General features: G+C 41.5%; 1 protein-coding gene across 1 annotated transcript; it reads right to left on the reverse strand.

The window, feature by feature from the left end:
* Positions 1 to 857: 857 nt before the first annotated feature.
* On the reverse strand, positions 858 to 12,916 carry KLHL41 (kelch like family member 41). Its single transcript, XM_014060488.2, has 6 exons — positions 11,728 to 12,916; positions 7,726 to 7,883; positions 7,521 to 7,628; positions 4,609 to 4,794; positions 2,684 to 2,830; positions 858 to 1,194 (listed from the first exon to the last, which is right to left on the reverse strand). The coding sequence occupies exons 1-6, from the start codon at positions 12,835 to 12,837 to the stop codon at positions 1,083 to 1,085; spliced, it is 1,821 nt and encodes a 606-aa protein (XP_013915963.1). The 5' UTR covers positions 12,838 to 12,916; the 3' UTR covers positions 858 to 1,082.
* Positions 12,917 to 16,631: the final 3,715 nt, after the last annotated feature.

Here is a 16,631-nt window from a genome sequence, read left to right on the forward strand (position 1 = left end):
CTTACTGGTTTCACCCTTAGTGGAGAATCTTCTATTGAGGGTGACCAGATGTTATTAACAGTAGGCCCTACTTTGGTCTCATGTTCCTGTTTTCCACTGGGGGAGGGCTGCCAATTACATTTTTTTTGCTCTTTCGTGTATGCTTTGATCCCTTTAGTTCAGTGTTTTTCAACCACTGTGCCGCGGCACACTAGTGTGCCGTGACATAGTGTAAGGTGTGCCGTGGGAAAAACACCTGCCTATAGTCAATATAGGCACAGAGTTAATTTTTTTTAACATTTTCTAATGGTGGTGTGCCTCGTGATTTTTTTCATGAAAAAAGTGTGCCTTTGCACAAAAAAGGTTGAAAAACACTGCTTTAGTTTGTTGTGAAGCCCCTCTCCTAGATGGCTTATGTTTCTTAAATACTTTAGAGGGGAGTTCAGTGCAGATAAGTAGTTAATAATAGTTGCTGATGCTGATGCTGAATAGGGAAAGTTGAGGGAGGAGCAAGGCATTCAGCCATCTTCCATTGAGGCTTTAAAGGTTGGCTGTCTGATGTGAGAAATCCTTTGTGATACCCATTTCTTGATGTTCCCAGGGCTGATTGAGAGCTACTGAACTAGAAATGGCCAAAAGTAGTCAGTAAACATCGCATTAGTAGAAAGTCAATTCATTTCCTACAATCTGATCCTCAGAATAAGTTCTAAAGTAAGCAGAAAGGTAAACAAATCACAGGTGGCATAAACAAGATAAAAGGAAAATCCTAATCTGATTATTGAAATTCTTTTCTATAATCAGAGCAGCCATACGGTTATTTATTTAAATTTTGATATTTATTTTAAAACAGAAGCCCAAGGTCTAATCTCCAAGACAAATTGTTGTTCAATTCAGTTTTATTTACTGCTGTCTATAGCCAAACCTATTCACCATCATATAGTTAGTAAATGTTGGGAGGATCTAATATTCAACAGAAGTTAATGGACATTTAAGACAAATTATTTAACTGAAATTACCAGTCTCTGTACAAGGTAAGCTTATACAACAAAACTAGAGACTATTTTTAAAAAAAAACCTCATCCGCAATCAAGTAGCCACTTAGTTTACAGCTTTGATAGTTTAAACAGATTTAGGCCAATAGAAAGGCAAGTGGCTCCAGACGCATAGCGGATTTCTTTCAACATGCCGCACCACTCTTTCTTCTCATCGTCATACCTGCAGGAACAAAAAGTTATATAAGTGGGGCCCTTTAGTTTTTTTCCCCAAGCCCGTCTCCCAAAATCTGTGTTCAATAATTCCAAATTTCTTTTTTAGCACTCTGTCTTATATCAATACAGATATTGTAAAATAATTGCTAGTCTAAGAATGTAACAACCATTGCTACACAAGGCAAAAACTCTTCACTCGTTTTTATCTTCCTGTCCTCAAAGTTTGCTTCCCAGGTTTCTGATTAACGGCTACAGTTAAAGAAGATCCTTTGGTCCATGTGCTTTCAAATGCCGCATCTTCAGTGAACATTTTCTACTCTGATGCATCTGTCTGCATGTGTTCCTGATCTTTTTTTCCTTCCTTCCTTCCTTCCTTCCTTCCTTCCTTCCTTCCTTCCTTCCTTCCTTCCTTCCTTCCTTCCTTCCTTCCTTTTCCTCCCTCCCTCCCACATGCTTTCAACCATAACTTCCTAAGCACTGTTAAGCTGTTGCAAGGAGGGCAAAGGTGCCAGTGGAAATAGCTCTTGGCCCTATAGCAATGGCACCTTGATGCAGGGTTAGGAGGGCAGCTGCCCCTCAGCCTGCCCTGCCAAGCATACAGCTGTACTTTACACTGTGCAGTGATGGTGCTTCCTGGAAGAGCAAGCCCCAGCTTGGGTCTCTACTGGAATCCTCTTGCTTCCTCATTCTCTCAAGTTGCTGGGAGTCAGTATATTTTATTTATTTATTCACTTTTTATCTCACTTTTTATTACCTTTCAAGTAACTCCAGGTAAACAAAAACACTCAATACTCCTTCCTGCTCTTATTTTCTCCATAACAACAACCCTGTGAGGTCAGGGGGGCTGAGTGATTGGTGCATCATTATTACAGCATGCTTTATTATGTGCGTTACAAGAATTTAAGAGGCTTTTGCATCAATACATGAAAAGGCTCAGGCATTTGCGATCGAGACCCCCTGCTTTTAAGGTCTTTCGTAAGAACAGGTACACTTTTAAAGTTTGGGTTGGTTAATGGCTGATTTACAAAAAGGTAACCTCTCTGTCATGAGTGTCCCAAAACATCACCTCACAATGCCAAGCCATGCATTATTTGAAAGCCTCTTGTGAAAAAGTTGTGGTGGGCAAATAGGAGTTGCCTGAAATAAGTCATAGAGATGTGCCCAGGTCTCTTTGAATCCAGGCCAAAACAAAAATGCACACAGTGCGCTCAGGAAGAATATAGCTCTCGGTGAACAAAAATATATATTCTGCAGGCAGTTGTATAAAGTAATTTGTTATTTTTAATACTCTGAGAGAATATTAAAATTAATATGTAATATGTAGAATATGTTGACGTAAAACCAAAACTAGGCAATACAAGATCAAGTCTACATTTAGTACTGCTAAAGAATTTAGTGGAGTTTTACTCTACGTTATCACACACACAACTAATACGAATGACTTGAATCTCTTGAGCTAGGAAAGGGGGGGGGGGAAATGTTTAAAACAAACTTACTTCCAGATGTCATTGACCTCATGAGGAGCAAATTCCTTTGATTCAAGCTGAATCATTGCAAAGCCTCCAATCGCATACAAGGATCCAGACAATTCCACTAAACTAATGGAACTTCTCTCCTGGGGGAATTCTGGCATAACTTCCCACCTGCAATTTAATGAATAAAACATTCAATTTGAGAATATGACGCTTGAGTATAATATGTTGTTTAAAAAAAAGGAGGGGGTATCTATAACATGCTCCTGAAGACCATCTGAAGATGTAGTTGGTGCCAAATGCATTGGTGTGGGTAGTTTTGGACATACCACAGTAAGTCCTTATCATATCACTATTTTACAAACTGCGCCGGCTCATATGAGGTTTCCAAGTGTAATTCAAGGTGCTGTTTGTCATTTACAAAGAACACATAATCTAAATAACCCTAAATAACACATAATCAGGTAATTTGCAGACATACTTATTTCCAGTTACTTTTTGCTTGTCCCCACTTACTCTCTCATAATGAGTAGCATCCAGGTCCCCTCCTTCAGACAATACCATTTGATGGGCTCTAGGAGCACCTGCCCTTTGGAATGATCTCCTCTGCCCCCCGTCTTCCCAGAGATTTGGATGGTCCCAACCCCATTAGCATTGATGGAAACTTTGAAATATGTCCCCTCCCCCCAGGAGTTTAGTCAGAATGGGAAGTAGAGCATGTGGTTGATGAACTCTGGCTTGATGCTTTTGCTATGCTGGCTTATGGATTTGGGATATTGTTACTGATATAACAGTATTCCGTGCACCTTCGGCATTTAGTCATGCAGGCCACATGACAGCACTGGCTCTTCAGCTTTGAAACAGAGATGAGCACCACCCCCTAGAGTTGGGAATAACTAGCACATATGTGCGAGGGGAACCTTTACCTTTATTGATATTCATTGCAATATTGTTTGGCAAAGTTATTTGGTTATGCTGTACTATTTCCCCTCGGTTTACAAAAGGAAAAGACAACAGTTGCAGGAAATGCAGACAAATAAAAATACCTTTACATACTGTACCTGACGGTGTTGTTTTACCGTGAGAGATTTTTTTTAAAAAAGAGCTTTAATTAGCAAGATAAATACGATGACATTGCACTAAGAACTGTTTGTTTGTTTTTTAAAAGTAATTTGTCAGAATGAAGAAATGGCTTTAAGAAGTGGACTGGCTGAATAAAGTTAGATGTACATTAATAAAGGACGCATTTTCTCAGAAAGGGCAGAACAGGTTCAGTTAAAGCATATAGTTAAAGCTCAAAAGACCATCTCCTGAAAAATGCTTAGAACTTAAATATGCAACAAGGCGCATTACATGTACGTACACACATGCACACGCATGCACATACACACCCTTACACGGTGAAAATTATTTCCTTAGATCAGATCATGTATCATAGACTGGATGCAATGTTTATCAGGCTGTCTCCTAGTAATTGATACTTCAAGACCAATTTACAATGTAGATAGTCCTCGGGTTATGATCCTCTCAGTCAGCAATAATTCAAAATTACGATACTGCCGAACAAGGAGAATTTATAGCGGGTCTCCAAAAGGTGCGGCCACTGGAGTGTCCCCATGGTCACTTGATCATGATTGGGAGTCTTGGCCACCATCTCATAATTACTACTGTTGCAACATCCTGCAGTCATGTGATCATCATGTGGAATCTTCCCTGCCGACTTCCCACCAATAAACTGGCAGAAGGCTGCAAGTCACTCCCACTGCTTTTTTGCTCGCCTACCCTGTACTGCCAGATCCTGCCAGATCCTGGGACAACATTTATACCATTAAAAGAAGTTGATTGCACTTATAAATAAAGGAACAAGGATTCCAGTGGGCCCCAAAGAAAGTGTGCACAGTGGCCCTAAGCTGTGCTGTTGAACAAGAATGGATGTGTTGTAGACTAACTTGTTAGTGGTGAGATCAAAGGCTTCAACAGTAGCAGAGAGGCCTTCTTCGGTAACACCTCCGGCAATCACAATTTTCCCTTTATGGATGGCAATGCCAAACATGGAGCGAGCCACTTTCATGGGAGGAAGATCACGCCAGTCTCCCCTCTTGGAATTGTAGATGAATACTCTGTTTGTGCATTTTCTGTGTACGAGAAGAAAATCAACCATTTGAAAAATGGGGACAATAGCAATGATCAAACACACATACTTAAGACAAATGGGATTGGCTTCCCGTCAGGTAATGATGTGCAAGAAAGTCCTTGACAAACATGGGGAAGAAATGCAAACATGGAGAAACATCAGATAAGAGAGGGTTCAACCTGCAACTGCACAACGGACAGAGAAAGAGGCTCAGAAGGGACCCTCCCTAACTTCTCAGGCTGCGGGGAGACAGGGCAGAAGAGCAGACTTGCAAGTGTCTGTTAATGTAGCTTTACAATAAAGTAGAAGGAGCTCATTTGTTCATATTTCTTGTTTACATGGGAAGGCTGATAACCTTTCTACTGTTGCACCATAAGAGTATTCTAATTTACTGCACCTGTTTGTCAATTGCACAGTGGCAGATAGGACAGTGCTCCAATGAATGCCATTGCCCAGAGGATCACTGGTTGTCCTCTGCTCCTCTTGGGAAGAGCTTTATAACTCCTTCTACCTCAAGAAAGTTCAAAACATTCTCAAAGATCCATCTCATCCTGGGCACTTTCTTTTTTGAACTATTACAATCTGGCAGATGGTACAGGACAATAAAAACAAGGACAAACAGACTGAAAAATAGCTTCTATCCCAGGGCAATATTGAATTCTACATTATAGTGCTATATCAGGTTTTCAATTTCAATTGTATGGAATGTAAAGGATGCATGTTTGTGTTTTTATTTTTATAATTGTAATGTACACTGAAGACAGCATTTAATTTCATTGTTACCATGTGCAATGACAATAAACTAAACTAAACTAAACTAAACTAAACTAAACTAAACTAAACTAAACTAAACTAAGTCACTGACTCAACTGGATGGGGAATATGTTAACCCCTGCAGACAGACTATCCCAATTGCCTGGTTTTTAATAATGCACAAATGAAAATTGCTCTCAACTGCTTTGCTGGCCTGCCCGATGCTTTTTAAAAAAATACTTTGCTGTGGGCTCCATTCTATACACATGTACTATTCTCTGCTGTACTTTCTTTCATTGATGGGTAGCCATTAACAAACAGTATGTGCCCGTTGGGTAATATATAAATATAACTAATACTGTTTTGGTTTTCAAGCTCTGAAGAATAAGGACAACGATTATGTTGGTGGTCATTGAGATATGGTGTGAATACAATATATGCTCCGTGCATATACTTCTGATGCTGAATTTTCAGAGTACATGTTAAAAAATATAAAAGCTATTAGTCCTGTTAGTTTGTGTCTCTGTAGTCCCAGTGTACATTCTGTTGTGCCTTGTTGCTGTTGAACTTTTCAGAGCTCAAAAAGGACTGCTTCCTTTGGGAAATTTGTAATGTTCTCAAATTTTACAATAATTCATTTAAAACGTTTTCTGTAGTCAGATGACAGAGAGCAATCAGCGTTGATCACCACTCTGCCTAAAAGTTATGGATAAAAAATAAGGGAACAAATAAACTTGTTCAGAGTTCTTACTTCACTTTTTTCAATCTGTTACATTTGATGAATTTCACGTTATGCTCTATTTATAGCAATAGCAGTTAGACTTATATACCGCTTCATAGGGCTTTCAGCCCTCTCTAAGCGGTTTACAGAGTCAGCATATTGCCCCCAACAATCCGGGTCCTCATTTCACCCACCTCGGAAGGATGGAAGGCTGAGTCAACCTTGAGCCGGTGAGATTTGAACCGCCGAACTGCAGAACTGCAGTCAGCTGAAGTAGCCTGCAGTGCTGCATTTAACCACTGTGCCACCTCGGCTCTATTTACACAAAATGGAACATTTCAGATGGAATTGTTTCATCCTGAGCTTAAAATAAAAAATGATTTCTGTTTTATGTGCATCCTTATTAAAGATCAGACAAAGCCCTTAGGATTTTAAAGTTAAAACCAGTCTTTTCTGTTATAGCACTTTTTCTTTTTGGGGGTAATTTCCATTCAAATATTGTCTGATATAGCTTAATTGCAAATTTCTGGATGCATTGTTTTATTGCCATGGCTAATTAATATTATTGCTGTGATGATTTCAGAAAATTAGATGGTCAGGAATAATAAAATAAAATCCTTAAGATTAATGGAAACCAATTGCTTAACCTGAATGTGAATGTAAAAACAAACATAAATTGATTCCTCTTTTATATTATTTGTGAATTATTTCTAATTTTTATATCAGTGCCAGGCACTGATTTTTAAATTTTTATTTTAAAAAAAAATCAATATTGTTGTGTTAGCTTTCTTGACTATAATGTAACTTTTTTGGAGACGTGATTTATCTCTGCCCTTAAACTCTTGTTACTATCCTCCGATTTGCTGAATGATAAAACTGCAAATATAAACACTTGTTAAACCTCTGAATTTATAGTTCTGCACTACAGCAAGATCTTCATCACAGCATTGCAGAAATGGAGCTTCACACTTCCAAAACCAGTACTGGGAAATCTAAATAAAGAGTGGTCAAAACTTCACTCATCTTGAATGACAGGATCTAGACCAATACACATACAATATACAGAGCAGTCATCAGCTGCTCTCTTCCAAGCGTTTTCCTTCCCCGTGTTGAATGTCTGCATTGATCTTGAAAGCAACTAAAGTTTACACTGACATCAGCTGTTAATAGGATTTTAACCAGAGCAAATAGTTGTGTGGGATAATTTGGGGAGGGGAGGACTTGCAACACTCTTGAAGCTGTCCAGTACTCACTTATCATCTGTCTTTCCTCCAAGGCAATATATAGCTCCATTATGTGAAGCTGTAGCATGGCCGTATACTTTCAGGGGCAGCTTCTTGACTTCATTCCATTTGAGTGACCTGGCAGGGAAAAGGGACACCAGTGAGGCTCTTCAATCTCACAGGCCATCAATTAGAGACCTTGTCAAACCAATAAAGTGTTAATCAAGCCACTTACTCTGAATCGTAACATAAGACGGAATCCAGAGACTCCTCAGTTTGGAGATCTTTGCCTGCAATTACGTAGATTTTGTTCTCTGATTCTCCCAGCCCAAACAAGCATCTGGCAGATGGCAGGGGAGGCAGGCCAATCCATTCAGATGTAATGGTGTCCAGCTTGATTAAAATGTAGAATGAAGATGGTTAGCAAATGTGCCAGGCATGTTGAAAACAGCTCACAGCAGCATTGTATGAACGTCCCATCACTTTTAACCTTAAGATCTGGAAACAAACATATTATGCTCTAACCCTGAAACACCTGGCTATCAGCCTTTCCCCATCTTTTTTCCATCCCCCTTCCCTATATATTTGGATCCCAGTCAGGGATGAGATGCTGTGGGTTTGCACGGGTTCGGGTGACCCTCTAGCTGAGGATCTGTTCAGTTCAGCAAACCCACAAATGCTAATCCTGGCCGGCCCCTCTCACCCCTCCCCTCTCCTCCCAGGTGTCTCACGTGGCCTGTTTGGGATGCCAGATAAGTACAGGGCCCATGAGGAGGCTTGGGAAAGGTAAAAAATGGGCCTCCCAGAAGTTCCAGAAGGCGACTTCCGGCGCCCGGAGAGGCAATTTTTGCTCAAGGACAGCCTCTGGAACCTGAGGAGGGTGAAACACCCCCCTGTCATGGTGGAGGAGGCCAACTAGGCCACACCCACCATGGCCACACCCACCCAGCAACGGGGCAGCAAACCCATTGCTAAAATTTTTGAAGCCCACCCCTGGTCCCAGTACATCTTTTGAAACTCACTCCTCTGAGTCCTTCAAGGCTTTGTGGTAGGGATGCCCAACCTTGGTGACTTTAAGACCTGTGGGCTCTCAGATGGCTGGCTGGGGAATTCTGGGAATTGAAGTCCATAGGTCTTAAAGTCGCCAAGGGTGGCCACTCCTGCTTTAGGGTTTGTTTGCTGCAATTTTTTTCTAGGCAGAACTTAGCTTGGCTTTTGCTTTTCTCAGGCTTCTCAGTTTCCTTAGAATGTCAAGCATTTGCCTCCAAAGCTGAGCAAAGGCTCTCCCAAGAATAGGCTGAGCTGACGGATTTGCTCCTTGCGAAAAAGAATTCCATACTCTTTCGTGGATGGGAGTATCTACGTAAGGCATGAAATCCACATCTTTAAAAGTGTCAGCAGCTGCTTTAAAGGAAGGAAGGCTTTTACTTCTAGGTTTAAATTAACCCCTTTGCACTTCTATGAGCTGTTGTAATTATAGATCGTGAATCATTACTCGATTGTAAATCATTGGCTTTAGGATTTAGGACATTGGACTGAGGACTAAGTTAAGACATTACCAGGGGTGAAATGCTACTGGTTGAGGCCGGTTCGCCCAAACCAGTCGTAAAAAAAAAGTCCCAACTATCCTGCAGGACAGCTGATTGTCACACAGCTGGAAAACTGGTAGTAAAAAATGCTTTAAAAAGTTTTTTTTAAAGTTCCAACGATCAGCTGTGCAACAATCAGCTGTGCCGCGTGATTTATATTCACTAAAAAGCAAGATATCCTGCTTCCTAGGGAATCTAAATCACATTAGCTGTCGTCCCCCCTCTCGCTGTTCTACTTACCTTTGCAGACTCAGTAAAGGCTTCTTAGTCCTACAGTGTGCATTAGTGCAAAGCGTGCATGTAGGTGTGAAGCAAATCGATAGCAGACCTCAGAGCATTTCACCCTTGGACATTACTGATTATTAGTTTAAAAAAAACAGGCATCAAGGCTAAATGTTCCCCTGGACATCTTCCTTGACAGGTTCCCTGCTTACCTACATTCTTTAGAGTTTCCTTTTTTTTTTAAAGGTTTGAAGCTGACATGGTCCAAAGTAAAGTGTGGTTTCTTACCATAGTGCTTCCCGTAATGTCTCTGGATTTACATTGCTCATTAACATAAGAAAATAAAAATGGGTGGGTGCTCATCAAAGGAGCAAAGAAGAGGTAAGGTGGCTGAGGGCCTCTTGAGGGCTACAGAGAGTTGGTGTTTCATTACATCAATCTGCAGGTGCCTCACCAGCCCGAACTGCCCTTTTGCTTACGCAATTGCCTGAAAACATGTTCCAAAATGTAGTGACAATCAAACAGGGTGGAATTTTTCCCCCCATCAGTTTTGGTCAATGATGTGTAAGCGTTTGAAAAGGCTCAATGCACTGTTAAAAGCAGAAACCTCTTGGGGGATTTCATTAGAATGTTTGTCTGGATGGTCCCAGTCCTCTTTACCAATAAATAAAAGAGCAACATTTGCCCATCTCTGCATTAAACTATGACTTAGTAACACTATAGTTTAATGCAGAGATGGGCAAAGTTTTGAGCATAGTGTAATGGATTTTCACCTCATGGCTGCTGCTGTGTTGCAATATTTTTGGGGAGCTCTTATTTTTGGGGGAGGGCTTATTTTAGCACATGCGCTTAAAAGCCTGATTGGGTTTATTGTCTGGGGAGGCCTTATTTTTGGGAAAACAGGGTACTTAGGTGGAATTCAATATATTTGGACATTTCTTTATTTTTGTTTATCTCTTTCCTATGTTGAAATGAGCAAGGAACATAAATGAAAGAGCTACATGTGATACTGGATTGAGGCAAGCAATGAGTAAAAACAAGAAGTCACAAACATTAAAAAAAACATCAAGAACTTCACTAAAGTCTACATCATCTCATTCAGACATTCATTTGAACAAGCATACAAAAGGTTTGTGTCCTGTCCTTATTCACAGTTGATAGAAAGATGAAAGAGCTTGTGTAACGACAACTATGAGTAGTTTCTTTCAGGCCTTTTGCCAAAGATACTAACAAGGCAGGATTGAGCATGCCCACCAGCCGCCAGCTGACCTGATTCAAGTATTTCAACAGCCGTCTGAACAGTGATTTAAGGGTAGATGATGCCACAGCATCTCTTATGAAACCAATACAGGCTCATTTTCACACATAGCTGTAGAGAGAGATAACTATTAAGCAGGAAAATATGCAGAGGAAACTGGTTTAGAACATGCTATCACTTTAAAAGATTTGTTAGAAATCATGCTAAACTAAGGGAATATACCATATTTTTCAGACTGTAAGACGCACCAGTGTAAAAGACCCACCAAGATTTCGAAGAGGTAAGTAAGAAAAATATGTTTTTGTCCTCCCTGGCCCCCAGAAGCACTCTGCAGGCTTCAACAGGACTAGGGTAAGGCAAAAATGCCTCTGTTTTTCACCAAAATGGGGGCATGTTTCCCTTCCCCCAGCCCTACTTAAGCCTGCAGAATGCTTCTGGGGGGTGGGGGAAAGCAAAAACGCCTGTTTTTGCAAAAAATGGCCCCTTTTTGCCCCTTTTTCACAAAAATGGGATGTGGGGTGGGGCTTTGGAAGGCCAAAAATGTCTCTATTTGGTGTATAAGATGCACCAACATTTACATGCTTTTTTGGGAGTGGGGAGATGGATCTTATACTCCAAAAAATACGATACTTTTTTTGGATATATGTGAATACTTATACTGCTGCCAATTACCTCCCAAAGACCCATTAGATCACCCAGATTAGGCCTCCTCCGGGTTCTGTCTACTAGCCAATGTCATCTGGCTACTACCCGGGGGAGGGCCTTCTCTGTGGCGTCTCCGGCCCTTTGGAACGAGCTCCCCGCAGAGATTCGGACCCTCACCTCTCTCCAGGCCTTCCGAAAAGCCGTTAAAACCTGGCTGTGTCGGCAGGCCTGGGGTCGATGAGTTCCCTTCCCCTCTCGAATCGTGTGGCTGTTGGTTGTTTTAAATTCCCTGTACTTTTTGTTGTAGTTCTTGTGTTTCCCTTCCCCTCCTTTGGGTTTGTGCGCCGCCCTGAGTCCCGCTGGGAATAGGGCGGCATATAAATAAAATGAACCTTGAACCTTGAATACATCCCTGAACTGGAAAGAATAAAAAAAGATGCATTAAAGATTTAGATAGAAGTTAGAATTTTTAATATGTGGAACTACCCTTTTCTTATCCAGAGTAAAAGAAATAAAGGCCTACCTGAAAGAAGTATGACTGGAAAGGACGTTCCTTGTTCTCTTCATCCACATACAATCCTCCAACCACATAGACCTGCTTTTGCTTTGTGACTAAGCTGGAATGATTTCTGGGAATCTGTTCGGAGAGCGCTGCTAAATAACACTCGTTTTCTGTAGGATCATAAGCTACCGATGCGGTATCATTGATCAAAAGAATGAGATCTTTAACAAACATCCCATGCCTCGGAACATCATTTAGGTAGCCGGGGAGTAAATCTTCATCCCCTACATCCCCGTTCACCTCTCCTTTGGCTGACTTTCCTGCGGCTTTTGTAGGTTCGGGCAATTTCCCACCAAAGGCATCTTTAATAACTTTCATTTTTTTCGAAAGGTCTGGGTTGCTTTTAATCATGTCTTCCTTCTCCACGTGGTCCTTGAAATACTTCTCCTCCATCAGCCGAAAACGGATACAGTCAAAGATTTCTCCCAGACTCTTCACCCGGTTCTCTTTATCAGACTTGACCCATCTCATGACAGCTTCGAAGACGACTTCCTCCTTCTCCACATTCACACTGTCTGGCGAAATCACTGAAATGAGTTCATGAGGAGCGAGTTGCATGAAGTCCTCCTCTTTACAAATTTTCACAAAGTGGTCAGACACGAAATCACGGGCGGACAGTGCCAGCCTGGGGCAGTCGAGGAGGAGGCCTAACCGAAGGATGGCCAAGCAATTGCCAACAGCCAGCCTCTTCTGAAGATAAGAAACACAGACGGTAAAAATGGATGGAATTTGAAAGCGGCTGGCCAGAGCGAAAATATCTTGTACGTTAGAATCGTTAAGGTCAATCGTTGCAGAATAAAGGTACTTAACGATCATATCAAGGTTAGCCGGGTCAACGTTATCCAACTCTACTACTTTCTTTTTATCTTCACTTTCCTCAGATAAGAAGTACTCACGGAAATAAGGACTACAAGCTGACAAGATTAGTCTGTGACATGGCAAACTTTTATCCCCCGCTTTTAGGGAACAGTCAACAAACTTTTTCTCTTCCAAAAGCTCCCTAAGGCCATCTTGAAGAAGAGTGGATTGATAAAGTCGGAGTTCTTCGGCAAGTTCTCTCTGGGAATCCATTTTCGGGAAGGCTTGGCTACCGAAGCACAAAAGAAACCCCTCTTGTTGGTACCTAGGTCTGCCTGAAAAAGGCAGATCAATGTACGTTGCCCTGCTTGAAGCTTCTGTAATTTAATCTTGCCCACTAAATATAGTACAGAGTTTCACCAGCTGGAATTCAGAATGGATGGTGTTGGAAAATGGAGCTTGCAGCTGTTATGGGTTGAAAGAAGCAACTGTTACTTTAGTCACTAGGGAATCAGTTTTACTTGTTACACATGCTGAATGATGGAGGTTACTTGTAAAGTATACTTAGCATTGTGACTTAGCAGCGGTGCAGAATTAGGTTTGAATGTAGTGACTAAGAGATTGGTCCCCATAACATTTGTGTCACTTAATACTTCAGCTCAAATATGAACCAAAAAAGATGGAAGTTAGCAGGTGAAAGTAGGATGACTAACAGCCAGTCATGACTGAAACTTCCTATGAAGATTATTGTTTCCCTGAAAATCTTCAATCTATATGCCTATAAAAAAAACAAATTCCTCTAAAAGCTGTGCTAGGGGATACATTTGGGGGTTTATTTTAGCCTCTTAGTGGCGTTATTCATCTTATTGTTTGGAAGCCTGTGCATTATTTAACATAAAATTAAAGCTGAGTCTCAAAGAGCAATCCAGGGAATAGGAGCAGTTTGGGCATGAATGCTCAACCAAATTAAAGATATGTTCTGTATCATTTATGAATCAAAATAGACTGCAAAGAGGAAAAGGGTTTAAGGTGCAATCAATGACATCATAACAAAGCATTAAGTATTTGTGAGCTTGAGTACTGTCTTCTACTATAGGTAGTCCTTGACTTACGATCACTTGTTCAGTGACTATTCAAAATTATAACAGCACCAAAATGCGGGAACTTATGACTGGGCTGGGAAGTTGCAGATATTGTAGCATCGCCACAATCATGTGATCACCATTTGCTACCTTCCCTGTCCACAAACCGTTAATGGGGGAAACTGGCAAGGACAGTAACAAGTTGCTCTATAGGTTTTCCCCAATGCTTTTTCTCCTGAGTAGCCCCACCAGTGGTGGGTTTCAAAAAAATTTGGAACCTCTTCTGTAGGTGTGGCCTGCTTTCCGGGTCCACTGGTGGAACCTCTTCTAACCTGTTCGGTAGATTTGATGAACCGGTTCTACCGAATAGGTGCGAACTGGTAGGAACCCACCTCTGAGCCCCACTATGGAGTATGATATCAAGGATTCCATATGCTGTAGCAGCCCCACCCACCTGAGTTCTGTAGTCTGTGTCTGCCCATAGCTTCTTCAACACCTATTACCCCCACTGGTGTTCTGACCTAGGCTTTCCAAAAGCACGAAGCTGACTCCTTGTCCCAATAAAACCCTTTTTATTTAGTTTAAAGTGAATTCCTCTCCAGCAACTGTCTTTCAAGAGATTTCACAACTACAGTCCTTTATCAGGCTTGGAGAGAGGCCAGGCCAATATCTTCCAAACACCACTCTGTAGCAGACAATACTTGGCAAGAAGTCAGGATCAGATCATCATTGTAATGAATTGAACTAATTCATCTCCTGCAAACTCCCCTCCTCTTTCGCTCCTCCTTCTTCCCTACTGGAGGGCCCATTCACCGTCCACCTGTATCTTTACTTCCAAATCAATCCTTGTTCGTTAGCTGTTCCCTTCTCCTGGCAGACCTGTGCATGCACATACTGGGAACAGGCTCCAGTTGTTCTTCTGCCCCACTGATCTCTGACTCTGAAGGCAGCTGATAACTGTCAGACGGCTCTGGTCCCATCTCTGCCTTTGACGCAGAGCACTCGTCAGAGGCTTCCCCAGACTCCAGGATTGGCCCATGTTCCTCCCCAACCTCCTCACTGTCCAAATCTGCTGCTAGATCCACTGGCGGGCCACAACAACTGGTACCTCCTCACCCCTAGGGCTTCTGCTTAATGACCTGCATTGTCCTGGAGTTATGATGGCAACTAGAACTGCATTAGCAATCCCATTTCCAATTGCTGTTGTAACTCGAGAACTATCTACATAGTGTTTAACTTTTATTGGATCAGAATGTTATCCAAAGCGTTTTGTTTGAAAATTTGTACTGAATTTTACATATGTAATTTTTAGACTTCACTGGCAGTGCTAGTCGAGATCTGAAGATTAAATCTTGCATGCTTTTACAAGACTTAAGTATTACTAATTGATTCTACCGAGGTTGACATTTAGCTATACTTCTCAATATACTATATATTCAGACTAGCTTTGCAAACAGGCGGTTTATGAATTCACAGCCACTTTCTCTTGCTGGGGTTCTGTCTAGGTTTGTTTCTCCCTATCTGCCAGGCTCAGGAAGGATGTCCATAGCTGGATGTGGTGGAACCACTGGCTGAAGGGAAAGAGGTACTAATAGGAAGAGTTAAAAGGCATTCCATCTTAGACTCTTGTGAGGAAGTGTATAAAGTCAAGACATTAGCAATATATATGTCATTTCCGAAGGGAAGGCAGACAGATGGAGAGATTACAATGGTGTTCTTTACTAAAGAAGCTGAAGAAGCTTCTTGGATGAGAAGCAAAACATCTTTGAAGAAAACCCAGAAAGTCCAGTTGCCTCTTTAAAAAGCACCTTTGGGAAAAGATGATTGAGAATCTCCATAGACTTTTACTAAAGAAACGTCTTTAATAATTTCTTGGAGCTGTTCTGGTTGCTTGTGGCCAACCATTGGCAGCAGCAGCATATTGATGAAATACCCGATTGTGCCACCAATGACTTCTCCCAGTGGTTTCATAAAAGTAGGAACAGTAGGAAAAGAAGCAACACGACCCATGGCAACCCGAACTGGAGCTTCCTAGGCCATGACCTCTTATCACCCAACGCTATCAACTGGAACGCACTATTTAGGAGTGAGAACCATTTCTTTAACAGTTAAGAGTTCAGTTAATTCTTGTCACTGGCTCAGAAGAATACTATGGTTGGTGGTATCAAAAGTCACCAAAAGATTAAGCAGGACCGGGAAAGTCATTCTCCCCTTGCTGGTTCTGCCTAAGGTCATCAATAACAGTAACCACTGCAGTTTTGATCCCGCACCAACCTGAATCCTGACTAGAAAGGGTTTCGCCCATGACGTTTTGCATCTGAAGCCCAACATCCTTCTCAATAATCTTCCCTAAAGAAAAGGGGGGGGGGATGTTGGAGATTGGTTGATAATTAAAACAACTGAGCTGAGCAATGGTTTCTGGAGAAGGAATTCAACAAAGTCCAAATGCAGGCGAGAACGTCTTCTCACTCAAGGGCTTTCCCACCATCAGTTATTCATTACCTGGCAGCTTTCATTAACTAGGTGAGACAGGAGTCTAGGGCACAGGTGGCTAACAGGCAGAGACCCCTGTCAAACCCCTCAAGATCCACAGGCTTAAGTCTAGCCAAGATAACCTTGTAAGAGGAAGCTTCCGTCTCCTCAGCTAAATGCCACCCAGTTGGAATCTACCTGAGTGAATATGATATGATCTTCCAAATGCTGCTTTGGCACTGCTCAGCAGATGAAGATCCAGTTTGATTTCTATTTTAATAGGGACTGTGTCACTTTAAAAAAAAATCTTTCTGGCAGTTTCCTGGGATGCAAGAGTGGAGAAGTAAGCTTGTTTAACCACTCCAAAGACCTCTGCTTAGGTTTATAGAACCAAACTTGAGCTTTGGACTGTATTTGGACCTATTCACTTTTTCTTTTATGCCATTTTTGTCCTATGCATTACTTAAGATGTTTCATCTCCTGTTTGTTTGTTCTTTATAATGTATGTATGAT

The sequence above is a fragment of the Thamnophis sirtalis genome, unplaced genomic scaffold (genome assembly GCF_051295495.1).
Source record: "Thamnophis sirtalis isolate CommonGarterSnake01/CBP01778 unplaced genomic scaffold, rThaSir2_p1.2 scaffold_1, whole genome shotgun sequence".
NCBI lineage: Eukaryota > Metazoa > Chordata > Lepidosauria > Squamata > Natricidae > Thamnophis > Thamnophis sirtalis.

Bases quoted from the DNA above. Each gene is read 5' to 3' on its own strand.
- KLHL41 (XM_014060488.2), bottom strand. From the start codon at position 12,837: ATGGATTCCCAGAGAGAACTTGCCGAAGAACTCCGACTTTATCAATCC. The intron at 7,884-11,727 runs GTAGGCCTTTAT...ATTTTAATCAAG, and splicing joins TCCAGTCATACTTCTTTCAG to CTGGACACCATTACATCTGA. The intron at 2,831-4,608 runs GTTAGTCTACAA...ATTAAATTGCAG, and splicing joins TTTGATCTCACCACTAACAA to GTGGGAAGTTATGCCAGAAT.